The 18,970-nt window shown below is 50.6% G+C and overlaps 1 protein-coding gene across 2 annotated transcripts in view; it reads right to left on the bottom strand.

The window, feature by feature from the left end:
• The window catches only part of LIMS2 (LIM zinc finger domain containing 2), a 354,252-nt gene that overhangs the window by 117,490 nt on the left and 217,792 nt on the right, over positions 1–18,970 (bottom strand). For both annotated transcript variants that reach the window (XM_086943811.1, XM_086943812.1), the window contains exon 7: positions 10,645–10,737. In XM_086943811.1, the coding sequence (XP_086799937.1) occupies positions 10,645–10,737 (93 nt within the window). The remainder of the gene's footprint in view (positions 1–10,644; positions 10,738–18,970) is intronic.

The raw sequence follows: 18,970 nt of genomic DNA, 5'->3' as shown, positions 1-18,970 counted from the left end.
CAGTGGTCAGTGTCTTGCATGGCTCTGCTCTTCTGACGTGGAATGCCATGTAAAAGAATGAATATGCTACTTACCAGTATGCATCTGTTCTTGGCATGTAGGGCTGCTAACATTCATATCTTTGCATTAGATCGCCACCTAGTGTTGGGTCCGGATGATCGCACATTGTTGTCCTGGAAGAGTCTTCGAAGTATCCTGAGATGGGTGGCTCCTCCCCTGGACTACAGTGCGCATGGGCATCGGCTCCATCCCCAGATTGTTTTTCGCCATTGTGGCAGAGGATGGAGTGAAAAGTGTAAAGGATGTCCATGCTAATGATTGAATACAATAGTATATCTGCAGCTGCGACAGGCACCGGGGAGGAGGGTGGGCGATATGAATGTTAGCAGCCCTACATGCCAAGAACAGATGCATACTGGTAAGTAGCATATTCAGTTCGAGGCATGTGGGCTGCTAAATTCATATCTTTGCATAGAATACATAGCAGTCCCTCCATCAGCGGCGGTTGCCCGTGCCAGCTGCAGAAACCTGAAAAAGTGTCTTGAGAACAGCCTGCCCTACAGCCGCTTGCTGTTTGGAATGTACATCAACACAGTAGTGTTTTGTAAAGGTATGTGGTGTAACCCACGTGGCTGCTCTGCAAATGTCCTCTAGAGGAATGTTTCCAAGGAAAGCCATGGATGCCCCCAACTTGCGTGTGGAGTGTGCCTTTGGGGGTATTGTTAAAGTGCGCTTGGCTTTATGATAACAGATTTGAATGCACTTAACAATCCATCTGGCTATTCCTGCTTTGGAAATTGGGTTGCCTTTGTGTTGTGGTGAGAAGGCAACGAAGAGTTGTTTTGTTTTCCTAAAGTGTTGTGTCCTGTCTATGTAGTACATCAATGCCCTCCGTACGTCTAACGTATGGAGCATCCTTTCCGCCACTGTTTGTGGGTTCTGGAAGAATGCTGGCAAATCGATAGTTTGGTTGAGATGAAAATGTGACACCACCTTTGGAAGGAATTTGGGGTTAGTACGTAGTACTACCCTATTTGGATGAATCTGGATGAATGGCTCTTGTATTGTGAGTGCTTGCAACTCACTTACGCGTCTTAGTGACGTAATGGCAATTAGGAAAGCAACTTTCCACGTTAGGAATTGCAGTTCACACGAGTGCATTGGCTCAAACGGTGGTCCCATCAGTCTGGTGAGGACCACATTGAGGTTCCACACGGGAGCTGGCGGTGTTCTTGGGGGAATGACTCGTTTCAGGCCTTCAAGAAACGCTTTAATGGCAGGCACCCTGAAGACTGAGAGATGCTGCCTATTTTGAAGGTAAGCTGCGATGGCGGATAGATGTATCCGAATAGAAGTGAACGCTAGTTTGCACTTATAAAGGTGTAACAGATAGCAAATGATGTTAGGGATAGATGCATCTAGCGGGTTTATGTCATTGTCTGCACAGTAAATGACAAAACGCTTCCATTTTGCGGCATAGCATGCTCTGGTTGACGGCTTCCTCGCCTCCTTGATGATGTTCATGCATTCAGGAGGTAGGTTTAGGTATCCAAACTCTAAGACTTCAGGAGCCAGATCGCTAGGTTGAGCTGTTGCGGATCTGGATGCTGAATTTCTCCATGGTTCTGCGTCAGAAGTCTGGGCGTGAGGCGCAGTCTTTGATGCGGGACCACTGAGAGTTCGAGGAACGTGGTGTACCATGCTTGGCGCGCCCACGTTGGAGCAACTAGGATGAGTGTCATGGAGTGTTGCCGTAGTTTCCTCGCCACCAGTGGTATCAGGGGTGTCGGGGGGAAAAGCGTAAGCAAATTTGCCTGACCAGTTCATCCATATCGCATTGCCCTGCGATTGGGGGTGTGGGAACCTGGCGGCGAAGCTTTGGCATTTTGCGTTCTCCCTTGTGGCGAACAGGTCTATGTCTGGACGCCCCCACCTTTGGAAGTACGGCTGGAGTACCGATGGATGTATCTCCCACTCGTCCATTTGATGACTGTATCTGCTGAGCAGATCCGCCATCTGATTGTCCTTCCCTGGGAGGTGTTCTGCCATGAGGAAGATGTTCCTCTGAATGGCCCACTTCCACATGCTCTGAGCCAGGTGAGACAGCTGTGGTGAGTGGGTGCCCCCCTGTTTTTGGATGTAGTACATCGCGGTCATGTTGTCCGTCCGGACTAACACCACTTTGTTGCACAGATGTACAATGAAAGACTTGAGTGCCATGAAGATCGCCATCAGTTCGAGATAGTTGATGTGCATCTTCTGTTGCTGCGTCGTCCATAGTCCCTGCACTGTGTAAGTGAGCAGGTGTGCTCCCCATCCCTGGAGAGATGCGTCCGTTGTCAGGATAACCTGTGGCACTGGCTCCTGGAACAGTCGGCCCTTGCAAAGGTTGTGTGGAGTCCACCAATGCAGAGAGTTGTATGCCCGACTGGTAACCAACACTAGGTCTGTTAATTGTCCCTGAGCCTGTGTCCACTGATTTGCTAAGCACTCCTGGAGCGGGCGCATATGCAACCGTGCGTGAGGGACTATGAAGATGCAGGAGGCCATCATGCCTATCAACTGCATGAACACTCTTGCTGGAAGTGAGTGTCCCGGTCTGAACTTCTGGATTAAAGACTGTATGCCGTCTATCCTGACCTGGTTTGGTTGTGCCTTGGCCGTCAGGGTATTGATTGTCGCACCCAGAAACTGCCGGACGTGTGCCGGCTGAAGGTGTGACTTTGGGTAATTCAACGAGAAACCCAGGTCGTGAAGGAGGTGAATGGTAGTCGACATGTCCGCGGCGCACTGCTGTTCCGACCTGGCTTGAACGAGCCAGTCGTCGAGGTAGGGGTAGACATGGATGTTCTGCCTCCTGAGGTGCGCTGCTACAGTCGCCAGACACTTGGTAAAGACCCTTGGGGCAGTTGTGACTCCGAAGGGTAGGACTTTGAACTGATAATGCGTGCCCTGGATAGTGAACCTGAGGTACTTTCTGTGGGACGGATGTAGCGGAATGTGGAAATAAGCATCCTTGAGATCCAAGGTTGCTAAGAAGTCTCCTTTGTTTAACATAGGAAGAATCTGTTGCAGTGTAAGCATGTGGAAATGCTCTGACAGTATGTACAGATTGAGGGGACGGAGATCCAGAATTGGTCTGAGAGATCCGTCCTTCTTTGGAATGAGGAAGTACAGGGAATAAACCCCTGTGCCTTCCTCCCCCACTGGCACGAGCTCGATTGCCCCTTTTTGCAGCATCACCAACACTTCCTGCTGCAATAAGTGCAAGTGCTCTGCGGACATAGGTCTTTGCCTTGGTGGAATGTTGGGTGGAGTGGACTTTAACTCTAGACAATAACCGTACTGGATAAGCTGTCGCACCCACCTGTCTGTGGTGATGTTGATCCAGACGGGCAGGAACTGCTGTATTCTCCCCCCGACAGGTGTTAAATGGTCGGGGGGCAGTGACAGAGAGTCACTGGTTGCTTGGGGCAGAGGAGCGTGAATTGTTGCCTCCTTTGCCACGTCCTTTGTTGCTGTTTCCCCTGTAGCCCCTCTTGTTTTGTTTGGGGTACGAGGACTGTGCTCCACCTCTAGGGAACTGTGACTGTTGACCCATCTGTCCTCTGGTGACTCCACGGGCACCTGAGCGACGAAAATTATTGCCACGAAACTGCTGAGATTGTAGGGCCCCCATCGATTTAGCGGTTTCAGTGTCCTTTTTAATTTTTTCCAGGGTGGTGTCAACATCTGGACCAAACAGTCTATCCGGATTGACTGGTTGATTAAGTATGGTTGTTTGAATGTCAGGTTTGAACCCCGATATGCGGAGCCAAGCCTGTCTTCTGAGCATGACACTGGTGTTAATGGCCCTAGCGGCTGTGTCCGCGACATCAAGTGCGCACTTTATGGCCGCGTTGGAGATCAGTTGTCCTTCTTGTATAATCATTTTGGTGCCCTCTTGAAACTGCGGAGGCAGGTGTTCCACAATCTGCTCTAGTGTGTCGTAATGTGATCTATCATAACGTGCCAGTAGTGCCTGTGTATTTGCAATACGCCAGAAATTGGCAGCCTGTGCAGCCACTCTTTTGCCTCCTGCCTCTAGCACTTTGGACTCCTTATCCGGGGGAGGAGCTTCACCCGTTGTTTGGGAGTTGGCCCTCTTGCGTGCGTTTGCTACCACCAAGGAGTCAAGCGGCAACTGTCCTCGAATGTATGCAGGGTCTGCAGGCGCTGGTCTGTACTTTTTTTCAATACGTGGGTTGATCACCCTCGCCCTGGTAGGCTCTTTAAAGATGTCCGCAGCATGCTTGAGGACCCCTTTGAGCATAGGCAGGGTCTTTACAGTTCTTTCCGAAACTGAAAAGGTGTCGAATAGAAAGTCTTCCTCAACTGGGTCAGCATGCATGTCCACATCATGATTAGCAGCTGCCCTCTCAATGAGTGCATGAAAACCTGCAGAATCCTCTGTAGGGGATGCACGTGTACTGAAAGTCTGTGGGTCTTGCCCCACATCTTGGGTGCCTTGGTCCCCAATGCCATAATAAGAATCTGGCTGTGCATCAGGTTCATTTACTGGGAACGTGTATTGTTCATCTTCACCATAGCCCTCACTTTCAGAGTGGTCTGGAGACGGTGTTGGGCTCCTTCCCAGAGGAGGCTGGATAGGTTCCATGAGGCCTGAGGCGTCCTGTGGAAACTTTTTCTTCTTTAGGGGAATGACGTAGGATTCCACCGGCTGCGAAGTGATCTTCCTTTTATAAAGGGTTAACTTCCCCGTGTCCGCGTCTATGAAACACTCCGAATCCTCTTCAGGGTCGAGCACTTGACCCGAAGATGCCCCTGCCGTAGAAGATTCCGACTTCTTTGGCGTCGATTTCGAGGAAAAGGCCTTTGGCGCCACTTTTGGCGGTAGAAGGAAGAGGAGCTTACTTGCCGGCTTGACCGGGACGTCTGCCGCCTTCTGCGTCGATGGCGTTGGCGTCGACGAAGAAAAAGCCTTGTCTTTAATTCTTTGTAGTGAAGCAGCAACGAGAGATGCGTCGGTGACCGATGTCTTTGGCACCGACGAGGTGGCCTTGCCTTCGGATGCGACGTTCCGTTGGTCTTTTGGAGGGATGGACGGCGCCGACCCCGAGTCCCTGGAGCGATGCGCAGATGTCCCCGTTGGAGCCGGGGCTGTGTCGGTTGCCTTGGCAGGCTTTGCCGGCGCCGGCGCGCTTGTCTTGTGCGTGCCACCCTTTTTAGAGGATCTCTCCTCCGGCGCCGATTTCGACCCTTTGGAATCGCCGTGTTTCTTCGACTTCTGCGGACCGGAGGTCGACGGAGTCGATGAGGCCGTCGGTTTATTTGTTTTTGCTGTTGCGACCGCCATCTTAGGGACGATTGAGTCCTTAACTTTCGGTTTCGGTTTCGGGTCGGCCATTTTAGGTGCAGTCGAGACCGTTGCTTTCAGTTTCGGTTTCGAAACCCTCGGCGCAGCAAGTATGTCCGTGGCCGGGCCAGCAGGCGGGGCCGTGGCTTGCGCTACAGGGTCTTGGGTAAGGCCGACAGGCGATCCCGCGACCCTCTCCTGATGTTCGTCAACTTCGGGGCATAGCTCGTCCCCTGAGCTATCTTCCTCGGCCCCATAAACCATAACGTCGTCCCCTACCTCGTCGACGTATTCAAGGCCTTGACCCACGACTCCGTCGTCGTCATATTCCGGATCAGCCTCGACCTCCGTCTCAGGCGGGGAGATTTGAAGATGATGGCTCTGGTCCTCCTCTTCTTGGTCGTCGAAGATGTTATCTGGATCCGGGGCCGCCTGTTTGGCCACAAGGCGCACTGCGCGCCGAATCGTGAGAGTTTTCTTCGACCTGAAACTCGCACAGGCCCGGCAACTTCCTTCGTCATTGTCTGGCGAAAGGCACTTATTACAGACCGGGTGTACGTCTATATGTGGGTATTTGGACCCACAGAGCGGACAGAGTTTAAACGGACTCCGCTCCATGTTGGGAACTTAGTGTCGAGTCGCGATGAGAAGGCCTCGATGTCCGAAGAGTAGTAAAAACTCCGGTGATTCCGGCTCCGAGAGACGGAAGAACTCGAGACCGTACGCAAACAATACCGACGTAAAGAACCCAAAGCCTTTTGGCCGTAAAAAGTGATGTTTATTCGGTTCCGACGGAGAGACGTCGAGACCGCATCCGAACCCAATGGCGGAAAAAAACAATCTGGGGATGGAGCCGATGCCCATGCGCACTGTAGTCCAGGGGAGGAGCCACCCATCTCAGGATACTTCGAAGACTCTTCCAGGACAACAATGTGCGATCATCCGGACCCAACACTAGGTGGCGATCTAATGCAAAGATATGAATTTAGCAGCCCACATGCCTCGAACCTGATGCCAGCGCACGAGGGCAGTGTCTAAGTAGCTACTGCAGCGTCATCCCGCCAACGACAAATGCAGAGCTGACCGACGCCACCTTTCGACGCGCACGGGTACTGCTGACGAAAAATTCTCCGGATCAAGTCTGACGACTGGGGGTAATTCACAAGGTAAGGAATCTATAACTAATTGTCTCTCTCAGATATTATACTTATGGAAAGCCCCCCAACAAAATTACATTGAGCCACAAACATTACAGGAGAAACTCCACTTTGGGTTGGAATATAATTCCCTACGGTCAACACACTAAAGATGATAACAAAATGGGATTAGCTCAGTATATCGATGCTAGGCAACATAGCAAAGTCCAACACAATAAATTCCTTAGGTGAAATAATCAACAAATTTGGGTTGCTACATATCAAGTTGTTCTGTTACCTACATATCAGACACACCATGACACCATACCGAAAGAACCTGGAAAATGGTCCTGTATTCAACCTTCTTAAATGTAAAGTCCCTAGGCTCAACTGCCACAAAGAGGCAATGTCTCTCTACTTTAATCTATAAAACTCCAGCTACCTTCACAAACTGAGGGAGTCCTGGGATTCAGATGTGGTCCCCTTTGTAGGATGGTAGAATCTTACTGCATGGTTACCCCCACTTTTTGCCTGTTGTTTTGCTGGTTTTCGACTTAGTTGGACTGGGACCCTGCTATTCAGGGCCCCAGTCCATCTGCTTTCTCACTAAAATGTATTCCATGTACTTTAGGTACATACCAGATGGGTTACTGAGCTACCTTGTGAGCCCCTAGTATATGGTACCCTAGGTACACAGGGCATAGGTACCCCAGAGGCCTACCAGGGGCTGAAGCATGTATTATGCCACCCCTGGTTAGCCTTCCAAAATGGCACAACAGGTTTGCACTTGTAGCCTGGGTAAGGTGGTGTGAGCACCCCTTACTTAGATATAGTATACCTATATCTACCTTTAAAAATAGACACATATTAACCTCCTATGGCAGGCCTTGACAATCCTGAAGGCAGAGTGCTTGGTTTTGTGTGGGAGGGTGCCCTAGCATGAGCTGAGCCCCTCTGCAGCTTTCAGAAATCCCTCATTATAGCTGTTCTATGATATAGCCATACCATATTTTCTTAAGTGCATTATAATCCTCGCGGTTAATGCTAACTTTGGTTTGGCTTTATCAAAACATGTCCTGTTTGGTATCAAACGCTTTGGATCCTATCCCCCCCCCCCCCCCGTCCAATTCTGGCGGCGGGTGTAGAATTCCACCCTTCTAGAGGGAGAAGACATGTACACACTGGTATACCCGGTTAAAGTTTAAAAGAGCCCCAGCATCACAAAATGGATGCTGCTGCCACAGACACGAGTCTGACCTCCTGCTGCTGGATGAAACTCCGGCAGGGGAGGCCTGGACAATAGGTTTCCTGTCCTCCCCAGACAGGCTTTAGTGTATTGGGGCAGTGTGGGTTGCATTCAGTGAATGCTTTTCAGACACTGCCCGGGGCACACAAGGTGCTCCATACATTTCCCAGTTCAAATCGGTTGCTGGGGCACTCAGACCCAGCTCTGGCGCGAAACTGGACAAAGGGGAAGGGGTCCTCCCATTGGTGGGACCCTATAGTTAGTCCAACCCCTAAACTTAGTATAAGTATAGGAACCTAGTCCCTATGACTTTAGATTACCCTGGACGAAACTCTGAAGAAGAAATCCTGGACCTTCGACATTTCATTTCGACTGAAAGACTGAAGAATCTCCCTTGGGGTCAAGGAGTGACCCCCCTGTTCAAACAGGCACCAAAGAAGCATCTTTGCCGGCCTGCATTTTCGAGGCTTCCGCCGGATCCCGAAGAATCTGTGACACAGGACACGGACATCCAGATATCTGTGAAGCTGACACTAGTTCCCAGCAGAGCTGAGACCGGTAGCTGACACGAGAGACGTGGGACCAGAACTCCTGGACATCCTGCATTTTGGCGACTGCACCTACTTCCCGGAGTTTCCCGAAGTTGTGCTTTGGGGGTATTTGAAGCCCCTGCCCCGAGCACCTTTTGCACCAAAGTACAGAGGCCAGCACTCCACGAGTGACCCGTGAGTCCCCTTTCTTCACTGCAGTTCGAGGCTCCTTCGTGTTTCCTAGTCCGTTGGCTAGTGGGCCCACACGGAGGACTATCATTTGTTTCTTGAGCTTTCCTGGTTGCTCCAGACGTGCTCTGACTCCCCTCCAAAGGGTGAATCCCTCAGACCTTGCTGGTCTGCACTTAAGCCAATCTTGTCATCTTGCGTGGGTTGCTGTTGCCAAGGCTTGTTGGGTCCAATCCGGATTCTGACGCTGCAGCACTCGACATCCTAAGTGGGATAACTCGAATCCAGCTCCTGCTCGTTGTCGATGCCTCCTGGTCCTCGTGGCTGAAGAGTCAAGCTGCACCTACTTCGCTTGAAAGCACCCGACATCAGCTGGCATCTTCCTGTCGCCATCCTGGTCACTGGCTAGTGACCCAGACTCTGTCCCCTCTGCTTTCAGGTTCTTCACAGCTCCGATTCACCCGGACACTTTTTCTCTGGTCGCCTGCAGCACTTCTTCGCAGCTCTCCATTAGAATCGACGACGAAACCAGACACCTATGCACCAGTAACACGAGTACTCCGGTGCTCCCGTGGATCTTGACTCTCGAAGTGTCCTGGTCTAAAAGGGTTCCATCGTAGTTCGCTCCCAAGTGTCCTTATTCTTTAAATTTGTAACTTGTTTGTTCTCCATAGAAAGTAAATGGTGATTCGTGGCTGTGTTTAGACACTGCACGCGTCCCCCGTGGGTCTCCTGTGTCCCTACCGTGGGTGGTTCTTGGTTGCCCCAGCGGTTCTACAGGCCCTAGGCCTGACTTCTATCCCTCACGTGGTTCTTATACCACTATTTTAGTATATGGTTTGTGAGGCCCCTAGGGCATAACGTATACTGTGCAACTTATCATATGCTAACTAAGTTCCTTGTATTGTACTTTTACCTCTAGCCTCCTAAGCAACTCAGTAGAAGACTATAAACCATCCAGAACTCAAGAGACAGACTCATCGGCAATCTCCCACACAGAAACCACAACAAAGGGAGCTCCACTGGCTCCAGACACACAAAGCACTCATTTCAAACTCTACACACATACCTTCAAGGCACTACACAACTTGGGCCCCATCTATCTGAACAGTCGCATCTTCTCCTATCAACTACCCAGACACATCTGCTCTGCAGGACTCCTACTTACACACATCCCATGTAAAAACAGTACTGGAGCGGGAAGACGGGCATTCTCTTACATCACTCCTAAAGCGTGGAATGGCCTCCCACTCCACATCAGAACCTCCTCCTCTCTTCTTGAATCTGCAAGAAGCTGAAGTCCTGGCTTTTCAATTAACCAATCTATCTTAGGCTGTGCAAGGCGCACACACCTGCTCAGTGCTAGCATACCCTCGTGGATGAAAGAGTGTTAAACAAATACACATACCATGAGTGGGCTAACAGCCTGCCCACTGCTTATCATTGCTTGTCTTTACTGTCACTCTTATTTGCTTGCTTCTTGTTCGATGTCTTGACTTCTTCTTGTGTTTGTGCCTGACCTACAGCATAGACCCTTTATGATCCTTTTGCCATTCGAACTTGCATCCTTCCACTGCTCACATTTAGGAAACTACTTTATTTCTTTTTTATTGAGCACTCCATGAGAATTCAAGTACTTTCTAGCTCTCTCCCTCTGTGCTGCTTATCCTCCTAAAATACTTGCCAGAGTGCTGTTGCTTACCACCTCTCTCAGCGTGTCCCTAAAAGCACAGCAACAGGGATATTTTTAGCTTGTTATGGCTAAAGAGAATACTTTAAGGGCAGAAGAGAAGCAACAAGAGGGAGAGAACACGGGCGAAAGAGAGCAAAGTGGAGTGCTGGAGTAGAAGCACACGGGTGAAACCAACATGAGGGCAGGTGGGGGAGGAAAGCACATAAGCAGAGAAAGTGGGGTTGAGAAAACCACACAAGCGAGACAGCTGGAAAACACATGAACTCTCATGGAGTGCTTAACCAAAAACAAAAAGTAGTTCGCTAAATGTGAGTAAAGGAAGTATAGAAGCCTCACAAGAAATAACCAAAGTAGCTTCTTCACCAGGAGCAGGAGACAAGCAGTCATTAAAGACCACATGTGTGATGTCAAAAGCTTCTTACTTGCAGGAAAATACAAGGTACGTGACATATATTTATACATCTATCAAACATGCACATGCTATAGCCTCTTACCTGATTGTAGTGAGTCTCACAATAAGCCAAGCCTCTCTTCTCGTAGTGACGATGTCCTAGGAAGGCCTTCTCACACTTTGCACAGACAAAATGCTATGAAGAAAAGGGCGTTCCATTAAAATCAAATGTGTACCACAAAAGAACGTTCAAATGCTTGACCCCCGGCCCGCGGCCCCCTATGTCATTGCTAGAACACGCCACTCCCCTTTCCATGACGGTCCGCTGTATCACTCACCACCTATGGACATCCCAACAAACCCTAAAGTCCATCATTTCACAAGATCCAGGCACTTCCTGCTCAGCCCTCTTTTTCTTTGTCCCCTTCTCCCCATTAACAGGGGCCGGACAGATTTCACTGTACAATAGTCCTCCTTCTACCTTTGCATTATGTGGCCCCTCTAAATACAAAAAAATCTCCCTCAAACCACGGAACTGCTCCTAGTTTGTAACATTCAAAATGTAAAATATCATATGCTTTGTGCAAGAAAAGCACGCAAATTCAACATGTCCATAGGGACTGAGGTACCACGATATGAAATGTAGACATAATTAATGTGAACACAGTGACCTTTAAGTGAGATGCTTTAATAAATGTTGAAATGCTGAATTCCTTGTGCAATAGCGGAGGCAGCCTTTAGGAGTCGTACAGACCTCGGCGAGCGGCCTACCACATCTCCAGTTCAGCGGAGGACAGGGTCTCCGCTCCTCTGGCGGAGGACTGTGATCTCTTCAGGAATCTGCCAGGGCAACAGGTGCACATAAAGGCAGGTGTTTGTCAAGTGGGTGCCATACTGTTTTGGAGTTGCTCTGCAACCGGTCTCGTTTTTAGGCTACAAGCCCCTGAAATATTGGTCTTTTTATTGCGCTGTATCCAGCACTCACTTGGGCACATCTCTCACCCTGCATGCATACGGACAACCCTCTTACCCTTCAGTCATACAGGCATATCCCTTAACTAGCACTCCCACAGGCACATGATGTAGTCACATCGGCACACTCGGGTCTTTAAGTGGGATGAGTTCTGCACACCGCCAGTAACTGAACACAGACATTGATAAGGGCGCCTACTGGACCCTATATTTGTATCTTTCACTTTACCAGCAAAACCACTGATCTCTTTCTCAGTAATAAATGTAATAACCCTGCAAATAATCCAAGTCAGTGATTTACACTTCAGATGTTTTACGTAGTACACGTAACATAGAATATGATTAGCTATTCCTTTGGAGTATGTATTTTTTCATAAATGATGTATTTATGTAGCTTTGGTTTTCAAGCAACATGAGTCTTGCACAGGACATACTGAAAACGTAGTTGTGTCACATGTATGGGTTAGTTTAGGGTGTGGATGAGTGTTCATGATGGGGCAAAATTGAGAGCACCCTGGAGGTGAGGATGGAGGCAGTTCCTGTTTTCACAGTGTTTCTTACATGGTCATAATAGTGATTAGACTGCGTGTTCATTCAATCCTTGGACTCCTTGCAGAGAGTGCAAAAGATGGTCACATATGTGCCATTTACAATTCACTCTCTATGCGGAAGTGCATGAAGGAGAAACAAAGCTGTTTAAATACGGACAGTACCAAAAGAAAAGCAAATGCAGTATTTGAATGGGCAGTGGTTGGGGAGGGGGGGGGGGTGTCTGGAGTGTGTGTATGTAAAGAGATAGAGAGGGACACCCTAAATAAACAACAAGCATTTACAATGCAATAGGTCTTGCATTATTAAAGTTTGAGCTATTGGCGTTGCTAATAATAATGCAACACCATTAGCTCAAACTTTAATAATGCGAGGCTATTGCATTGCAAATGCTTGTTGGTATGGTCTACAAGAGGTTTTGGCCTTCAGACAGCGAATAGCTGTATGCGAAGTCTAAAAACAGAGATAGAAGTATCAGCTGCGAAATTTTTGCAGCATGAAGACACAAATAACCAGGCCGAGACTCGTCCGACCCGGGGTCTTACCGTCCCCTATCGATGCTGACGGTGGACTATAAAATACTGAGCAGCATCTTGGCCTCGAGGCTGCTGGGACACATGAGTTCCCTGGTGCATGAAGACCAAGCTGGTTTCATCCCACGGCGGAACACGACTATGAATATTCGCAGGTTGTTCCGTTTGCTAGGGGAACCATTCGTGGATGCCCCGTCCCCGGTCGTCCTGTCGGTGGACCTAGAGAAGGCTTTTGATAGCCTGGAGTGGGACTACCTCTGCACGGTGCTGCGGAGATTCGGCCTCGGGGAGGGCTTTATCAGGTGGACCGCGGTTCTATATGCCTCTGCATCGGCCAGGGTCCGGGCGGGACCACTGATTTCCTCGCGGTATCCGGTAGAACGAGGCACGCGGCAAGGGTGTTCATTGTCCCCACTTCTCTTTGCGCTGGCGGTGGAGCCACTCGCGCTGCACCTTCGATCGGGAGCCCACTATACGGGCTTGTGGACGCCTGCGGGCCCGCATTATGTTTCGCTGTATGCGGACGACCTGTTGCTCTTCCTGGAGGACCCGCTCGACGCTTTACGTGGAGCGGCGGTGGCGCTCACAGAGTTCGGGGAGGTCTCGGGCCTCCGAGTGAATTGGCCCAAGACCTGTCTTTTTCCGATACGCAGGGGCACCCCCGCCCCTGCCCTAAGTAGGGAGATTAGGTGGGAACCCGACTGCTTTAAGTACCTCGGGGTATTTGTTTATCACGACCAGCCCGACCTCCTAGATGGGAACATTGCCCGCAGCATTCGAGCACTCCGAGGCTGCATGGCCTTTTGGGCCACGCTGCCGCTTTCGGTGGCGGGACGGATCGCCCTGCTTAAAATGGTGGCGCTTCCCCGGCTATTATATTACTTCCGGACTCTACCGATCTGGGTCCCACCGGCCACGTTTCGACTGTTACGCTCCATGGTGGTCGGATTCCTCTGGGGATCGGGCCGCCGGCGGGTGGCCCTCAAAACCCTGATGAGGCCGAAAGACGAGGGGGGCTCGCGGTGCCGGACTTTGAAAAGTATTATCTGGCGGCGCAGCTCCAGACCTTCACCCAGGAGATCGCCAGGGAATTCCGGGGCCCGGAAGAAGGGAGGGGGACGGGCATGGCCAGGCATGTTCTATCCTTTATAGCGCTGCGACAACGTTTGGCCCTGCGGGACTTGTCGACGGAGGAGCGGACTATCCGCCTGTGTTGGAACCGGGCCCACGCCCGAGGCCAACTGAGGATACCATATGCGCCTGAAATACCGTTGGGGATGTTGACGGCCCTCCCCCATGGAGGGGATTGGTCACGCTTGGCGGCCTGGGAGGATGCCGGCTTACAGCTGGTTGGAGATCTGTACGAGGACGGAGCGCTCTTGTCCTTCCAGGATCTTATTGACCGCTTCAAGATCCCCCGTGGTGACTTTCTGCTACACTCGGCCACTATGCGAGCGATCCAGGCACACTGGAAGAACGGGCAGGAGGAACCCCCCTTATCTCAGGTGTGCCAGTACGTGATGATGTCGGCGGGCACGGTGAAGGCGGTCACTTGCCACCACGGCAGGTTGATTAACGAAGGGTTGGCTCCTCTCACCACTCTAAGAAACCGCTGGGAGGAGGACATTGGTAGGGAGATCCCGGAGACGACTTGGTCCCAGTTGGTGAGACGAGCCTGGAAAGGCACACGCAACGCCCGTTTTCAGCTGGTCCACTATTACGTTCTCCATAGAGCGTACCTGACCCCGGTGAAAATCAGGCGATATTTTGTCACGAATTCGGCGGTGTGCCCTAGATGTCCGGCTCAGGAAGCGGACCTCCTACATATGTTATGGGCCTGTCCAGGTCTGTCATCTTACTGGCAGGAAGTAGAGACGACCCTGGAGGTGACGGGGAGATCCTTATCATTCGATGCGGCGGTGGGGCTCCTGCACTGGTTCCCCCATACCCCCAGGAATAAAATTTCTAGTAAATTTGTCGACCTAGGGCTCCTCCTTGCTAAACGAGAGGTGACCAGGAACTGGAAGGCACGAGTTGGTCCGACAGGCAGCAGGTGGCACAGTGAGCTTTTGAAATGGGCGGCGGGGGAGAGCGCGCTGAGACATCAACTAGCTTGGAGGCAGCGTAATGAGAAGGCGCAGGAGGCCGCGTTGGAGTGGGAAATGTTGGTGCAGGCCCTCAGGGATTATTGTGCCCCCAGCGACTCTGAAGGTGAAGAAGCGACTCGCCCCGAGTCCCGGTAAACGTTTGTACTGATAGTCCTATTGCTTTCCCCGTGGGTCCCATGGCAGATCCTGTGTAGGCGGCTCCCTGGCGCAGGTGGTGGGGTTGGGTGGGTTTTCTTTTGATTAGTAGTCCTTTGAGGGTTGGGGTTTTCTTTTGGGTTTATAGGCTTGTTTAGAAAAGCAGATGACGGACAGTGAATCATCCGGACCAGCTCAAGCATCCTACTGATCCCCCATTGCATTTCGCCGCCCGACCCCAGGGTTGTGGGCCGGATGGCTGTGTTCGGGACTTACGGTGGGGGGCCAGAGGGTCTTATTCTGTTGATATTGCTTATGATACAAAGCTGGTCGATATTGTAACGATTTACTAATTCCTGCAATAAAAATATATTTAAAAAAAAAAAAAAAAAATGAAGACACCAATAAGGTACCATTGGGTAACGTGGCAGCTGCAGAAATCTATGTCCTACCTGCAAGTCACCGGCTAGTTACCCAGAGACTGACTTCGTTTTTCATCCTCCCAGGATTTATAAATTATGTACTAGTCAACGGGATAATAGCAGCAACTAATATTTAAAGAACCATGCAAGCACGAATCATCGGACAATGGCAGCCAACATAATATAAACTAGATACAAAGATAAACAAGGTGATGAATGAATGGCCGAGAGATGGATGGATGGAATAAAGTGAGAGATGGATGGATGCAGTAGGGTGATGGGTGGATGAATGTAAGAAGGCAATGGATGAATGGGTGCCTGGCGGATAGATGAAACAAGTGGACGAATGGAATAAGATGGGTGGATGAGTGGGGATGGAATAAAGTGATATATGAATTGATACGATATGGTGATGGATAGATGAATGGAGCTGGCTATGAATAAAATGGGTGTCTGATTGATAGATGAAATGTGATGCGTGGACGAATGGAATAAGATGGATGTGTGGGTGGGTGTTTGGGTTGGAGGAAGGAAGGGTGGGTGGATGGGGATGGATGGGTGGGTGGACAGGGAGATGGATGGATGGATGGATGGGGGTGGGTGGATGGATGGGTGGATGTGCGGAAGGGTGGGTGGATGAATGAATGGTGGGTGGATAGATGGACAGGTAGACGGGTTCGTGGGAGAGTGTATGGATGGGTGAATGGATGGATGGTGGGTGGATGGATGGATGGACAGGTGGGCGGATAGTTGGGTGGATGGATGGGTGGATAGTTGGATGGATGGACAGGTGGGCGGATGGATGATGGGTGGGTGGATAGATAGATGGATGGATGAATGGAGCAAGTGTCTGTCGCACACCGTGAGCTGGGTGAATGTTCTCTTACCTTGTACTCCATGGCTGCCTCCTCCAGGGGAACAACCTTGTGGGACCGGTGCTCCATGGCCTCTCTGTACACCATATACTTCAGAAAGCGGCACAACGCACACCTGGTCTCATAGTTTTTCATTTCTTAGAATCCGGTTATTCCATCGTAAACTTTGCGTGTTACCCGGGAAGGGGGTCAGCCCAAAACCTCGCCATTGGAATTATGCGACACCCCAGGCGGATGCACAGCTTATGGTCCTTTGCATATAACTATGCCACACAGTTCATATGTTTACTCATATTCTTTATTTGTATTTTCTTCCAAGTAATCCAAACTTTGTCAATACTTCATGTCTCCCTTTTTGTAAGCGTCTCCCTTGTGACATGATGAGACAACATGAAGTATTGACAAAGTTTGGATTACTTGGAAGAAAATACAAATAAAGAATATGAGTAAACATGTGAACTGTGTGGCATAGTTATATGCAAAGGACAATAAGCTGTGCATCCGCCTGGGGTGTCGCTTCACCCCAGCCCTTAGAGCTCTCTGTACACCACACAGATGGGCGTCACCTCCTTCCTACAGAAGAGCCGCAGCTTCTCGCGGTGCCTGCCGCACTCCCCCTCCACCCGCAGCTAAGCCGACTGCTGGAAGAAGTCCTTGGCGATCTGCACAACGTTGGCCAGCTACCATTTGGAGCTCAGGGCACCCTTGGGCACATTAATGTCCTTAGAAGATAAGTCTCGCCGTAAAATCCTGCTGAAATCTTGAAATACGGACCGAATCACCAGCCCAGAACACTGTATTAATACTAATCTATGGTGACCCTGAAATTTTGCCCGCCTGCTCGAGAAATGCAAAACTGACAGAGATGGGCACAGGGCCTAGTTAGGCCGGAAATGAGGCTGAGCTCTGTGTCGCAGTGGTGAATCAAAGGGGAGCACAGGGGAGGCTCGAAGACCACCTCCAATGCAACTGGGACCTAGATCGTTGAGGTATGAGGGCGAGTCCCGGAGAGTTGTCCCCCCCCCGCTTCTCCAGAGTGGCGTGGAAAGTGTCGCCCGGCATCAGGAAAGCTCCTGGCCGATGGGAGGCCCTGCTGAGGAGGATCGGCTGAGGCGGAGTGGCTGCGGCCTGGCTGAGGCTTTCGATGTCACCGGTTGATCAGCATCGGCCCTGCAGTCACGGCGTTGGTCGGGCCCGGTGCAGCTATCCAGACCCCCACTAGTGACTGAGACTTGGGGGCCGGGCATGGAGGCAGCGCAAGTATAAAGGCGGAGAGGTGGCTTCCACTGACAACGCCATGAGCGAACCCCCGTAAGGCTTGGAGAGTGACCTTGTCGGCCGTGGGACTGCCTCTGCCAAGCTGGTAAGCCTTTTTTGCTGAGTCCTGCCCGCCAGCAAATTGAAACACACATGCCTGCAGCGGGGCCGGGCATTGCAAGGAACGCTACAGTTGAGTACCTTGCAATCTGTGTCTGTGGTGCACCAGCTGGGCTTCCGTGGATTGGAGTCAGATTGTCCGCCTGAATGTGCTGCAAAATTGATATCCTCCCTCCTCCTCCAGTCGATGTGCAGAAGAGGGAAAGAGGCAGCAGAGAACACTGTGTGACCCGGGCAGCTCGTCGTGGTCCCTCCGCGGGTGCCGACGCTCGGCCCCAACTCCCCGCAGCCCTGCTCCTCTTCACCCCGGGTCTCCGAGTGGGGGATCTCCGCCGCTCCTTCTTCCTCTCCACCGGCCTCCTCCTCCCCCAGGGGCGCCTCACCGCTACACGCACGAGTAAAACGAGACCTAAAAACAAAACCGAAACCTAAAGGCTGATACAACGTCACGTGAACTGTTCACAAGGCGCGCGTCGTGATCTGATTCTACCATGCTGTGTACGGTAGAAGATCACGCGCGCGACCAAATACCATTGTACAATGCTGCGCGTGGGCATCTCTTGTCTCCACTCACTATATTCTCGCGGCGAGAACGTGCTTCGTGCGCTTTCGCCAGGGCGAGACCTAAAAAAGGAAGTATCCATAGACGATTAGAGTGAAAAACCAGCAATAACAGAGTGAGACAAGAAAGCTAGAGGTGGGATCTCAGGAACAGTTATGGAGAGAAAAAGAGAAGTGACTAAAGCCGAGAGGGAATGCAGAGGAAAGTGATACGAGGGGATATATGTTCACAGGCTTTAATAATGTTAAATTCGCAATCTCATATTTTCAGAATTTTTTCAAAGCTGAAACAATTTCAGTTCTAATTATTGAGAAAACAGTCACTGCTCATTTATCTGATATTAAATACAAATCAGTACTAACAAACACTTCCTACGCCTACAAATCTAGCTTGGTTTATGGGGAATATATTTGATGTTTCTTGGTGTTTTTGGGTGCACAAAAAGAAAGCACATAGAGGTAATAGTGCCACCCAAATCCAAGACAGGTGCAGGAGAGCAGCTTAGGGGGCTATGGGGGGTTTACATTCTTGACTTGAGAGTTGGGTCTGGGGACCCCAAGTAGGGTCTTCTATGCCTTTGTTTAGGTCGCATTGCTCCGGCGAGATTATAGTAAGCGGAAAAGAAAATTCTACCAAAATGGCTGGGGAACACATACAGTTTATGTGATCTATGTGCGTACACGCTACCGCCAGCCACATAACACACCACCATTTGTCTGTGCCTCGGCATCAGACTTCAAAGGCTGTCGCTCCCCCGCCTCACCCCCTACTCCCCCCGCCACAGCAATGCCGAGAGCTTGTTTCTGGACGAAAGTGAAAGCCTACTGTGCTTGATTACAGTAGCCTTGCTCCTCAAATGCTGTTGCTGTGTTGCCATCTCTCTAGGGACACTCAGC

The sequence above is a fragment of the Lissotriton vulgaris genome, chromosome 11 (genome assembly GCF_964263255.1).
Source record: "Lissotriton vulgaris chromosome 11, aLisVul1.2, whole genome shotgun sequence".
Taxonomy (NCBI): domain Eukaryota; kingdom Metazoa; phylum Chordata; class Amphibia; order Caudata; family Salamandridae; genus Lissotriton; species Lissotriton vulgaris.
The sequence above is the reverse complement of the archived record's forward strand: the minus strand, read 5'-3'. Positions and strand labels throughout refer to the sequence as shown.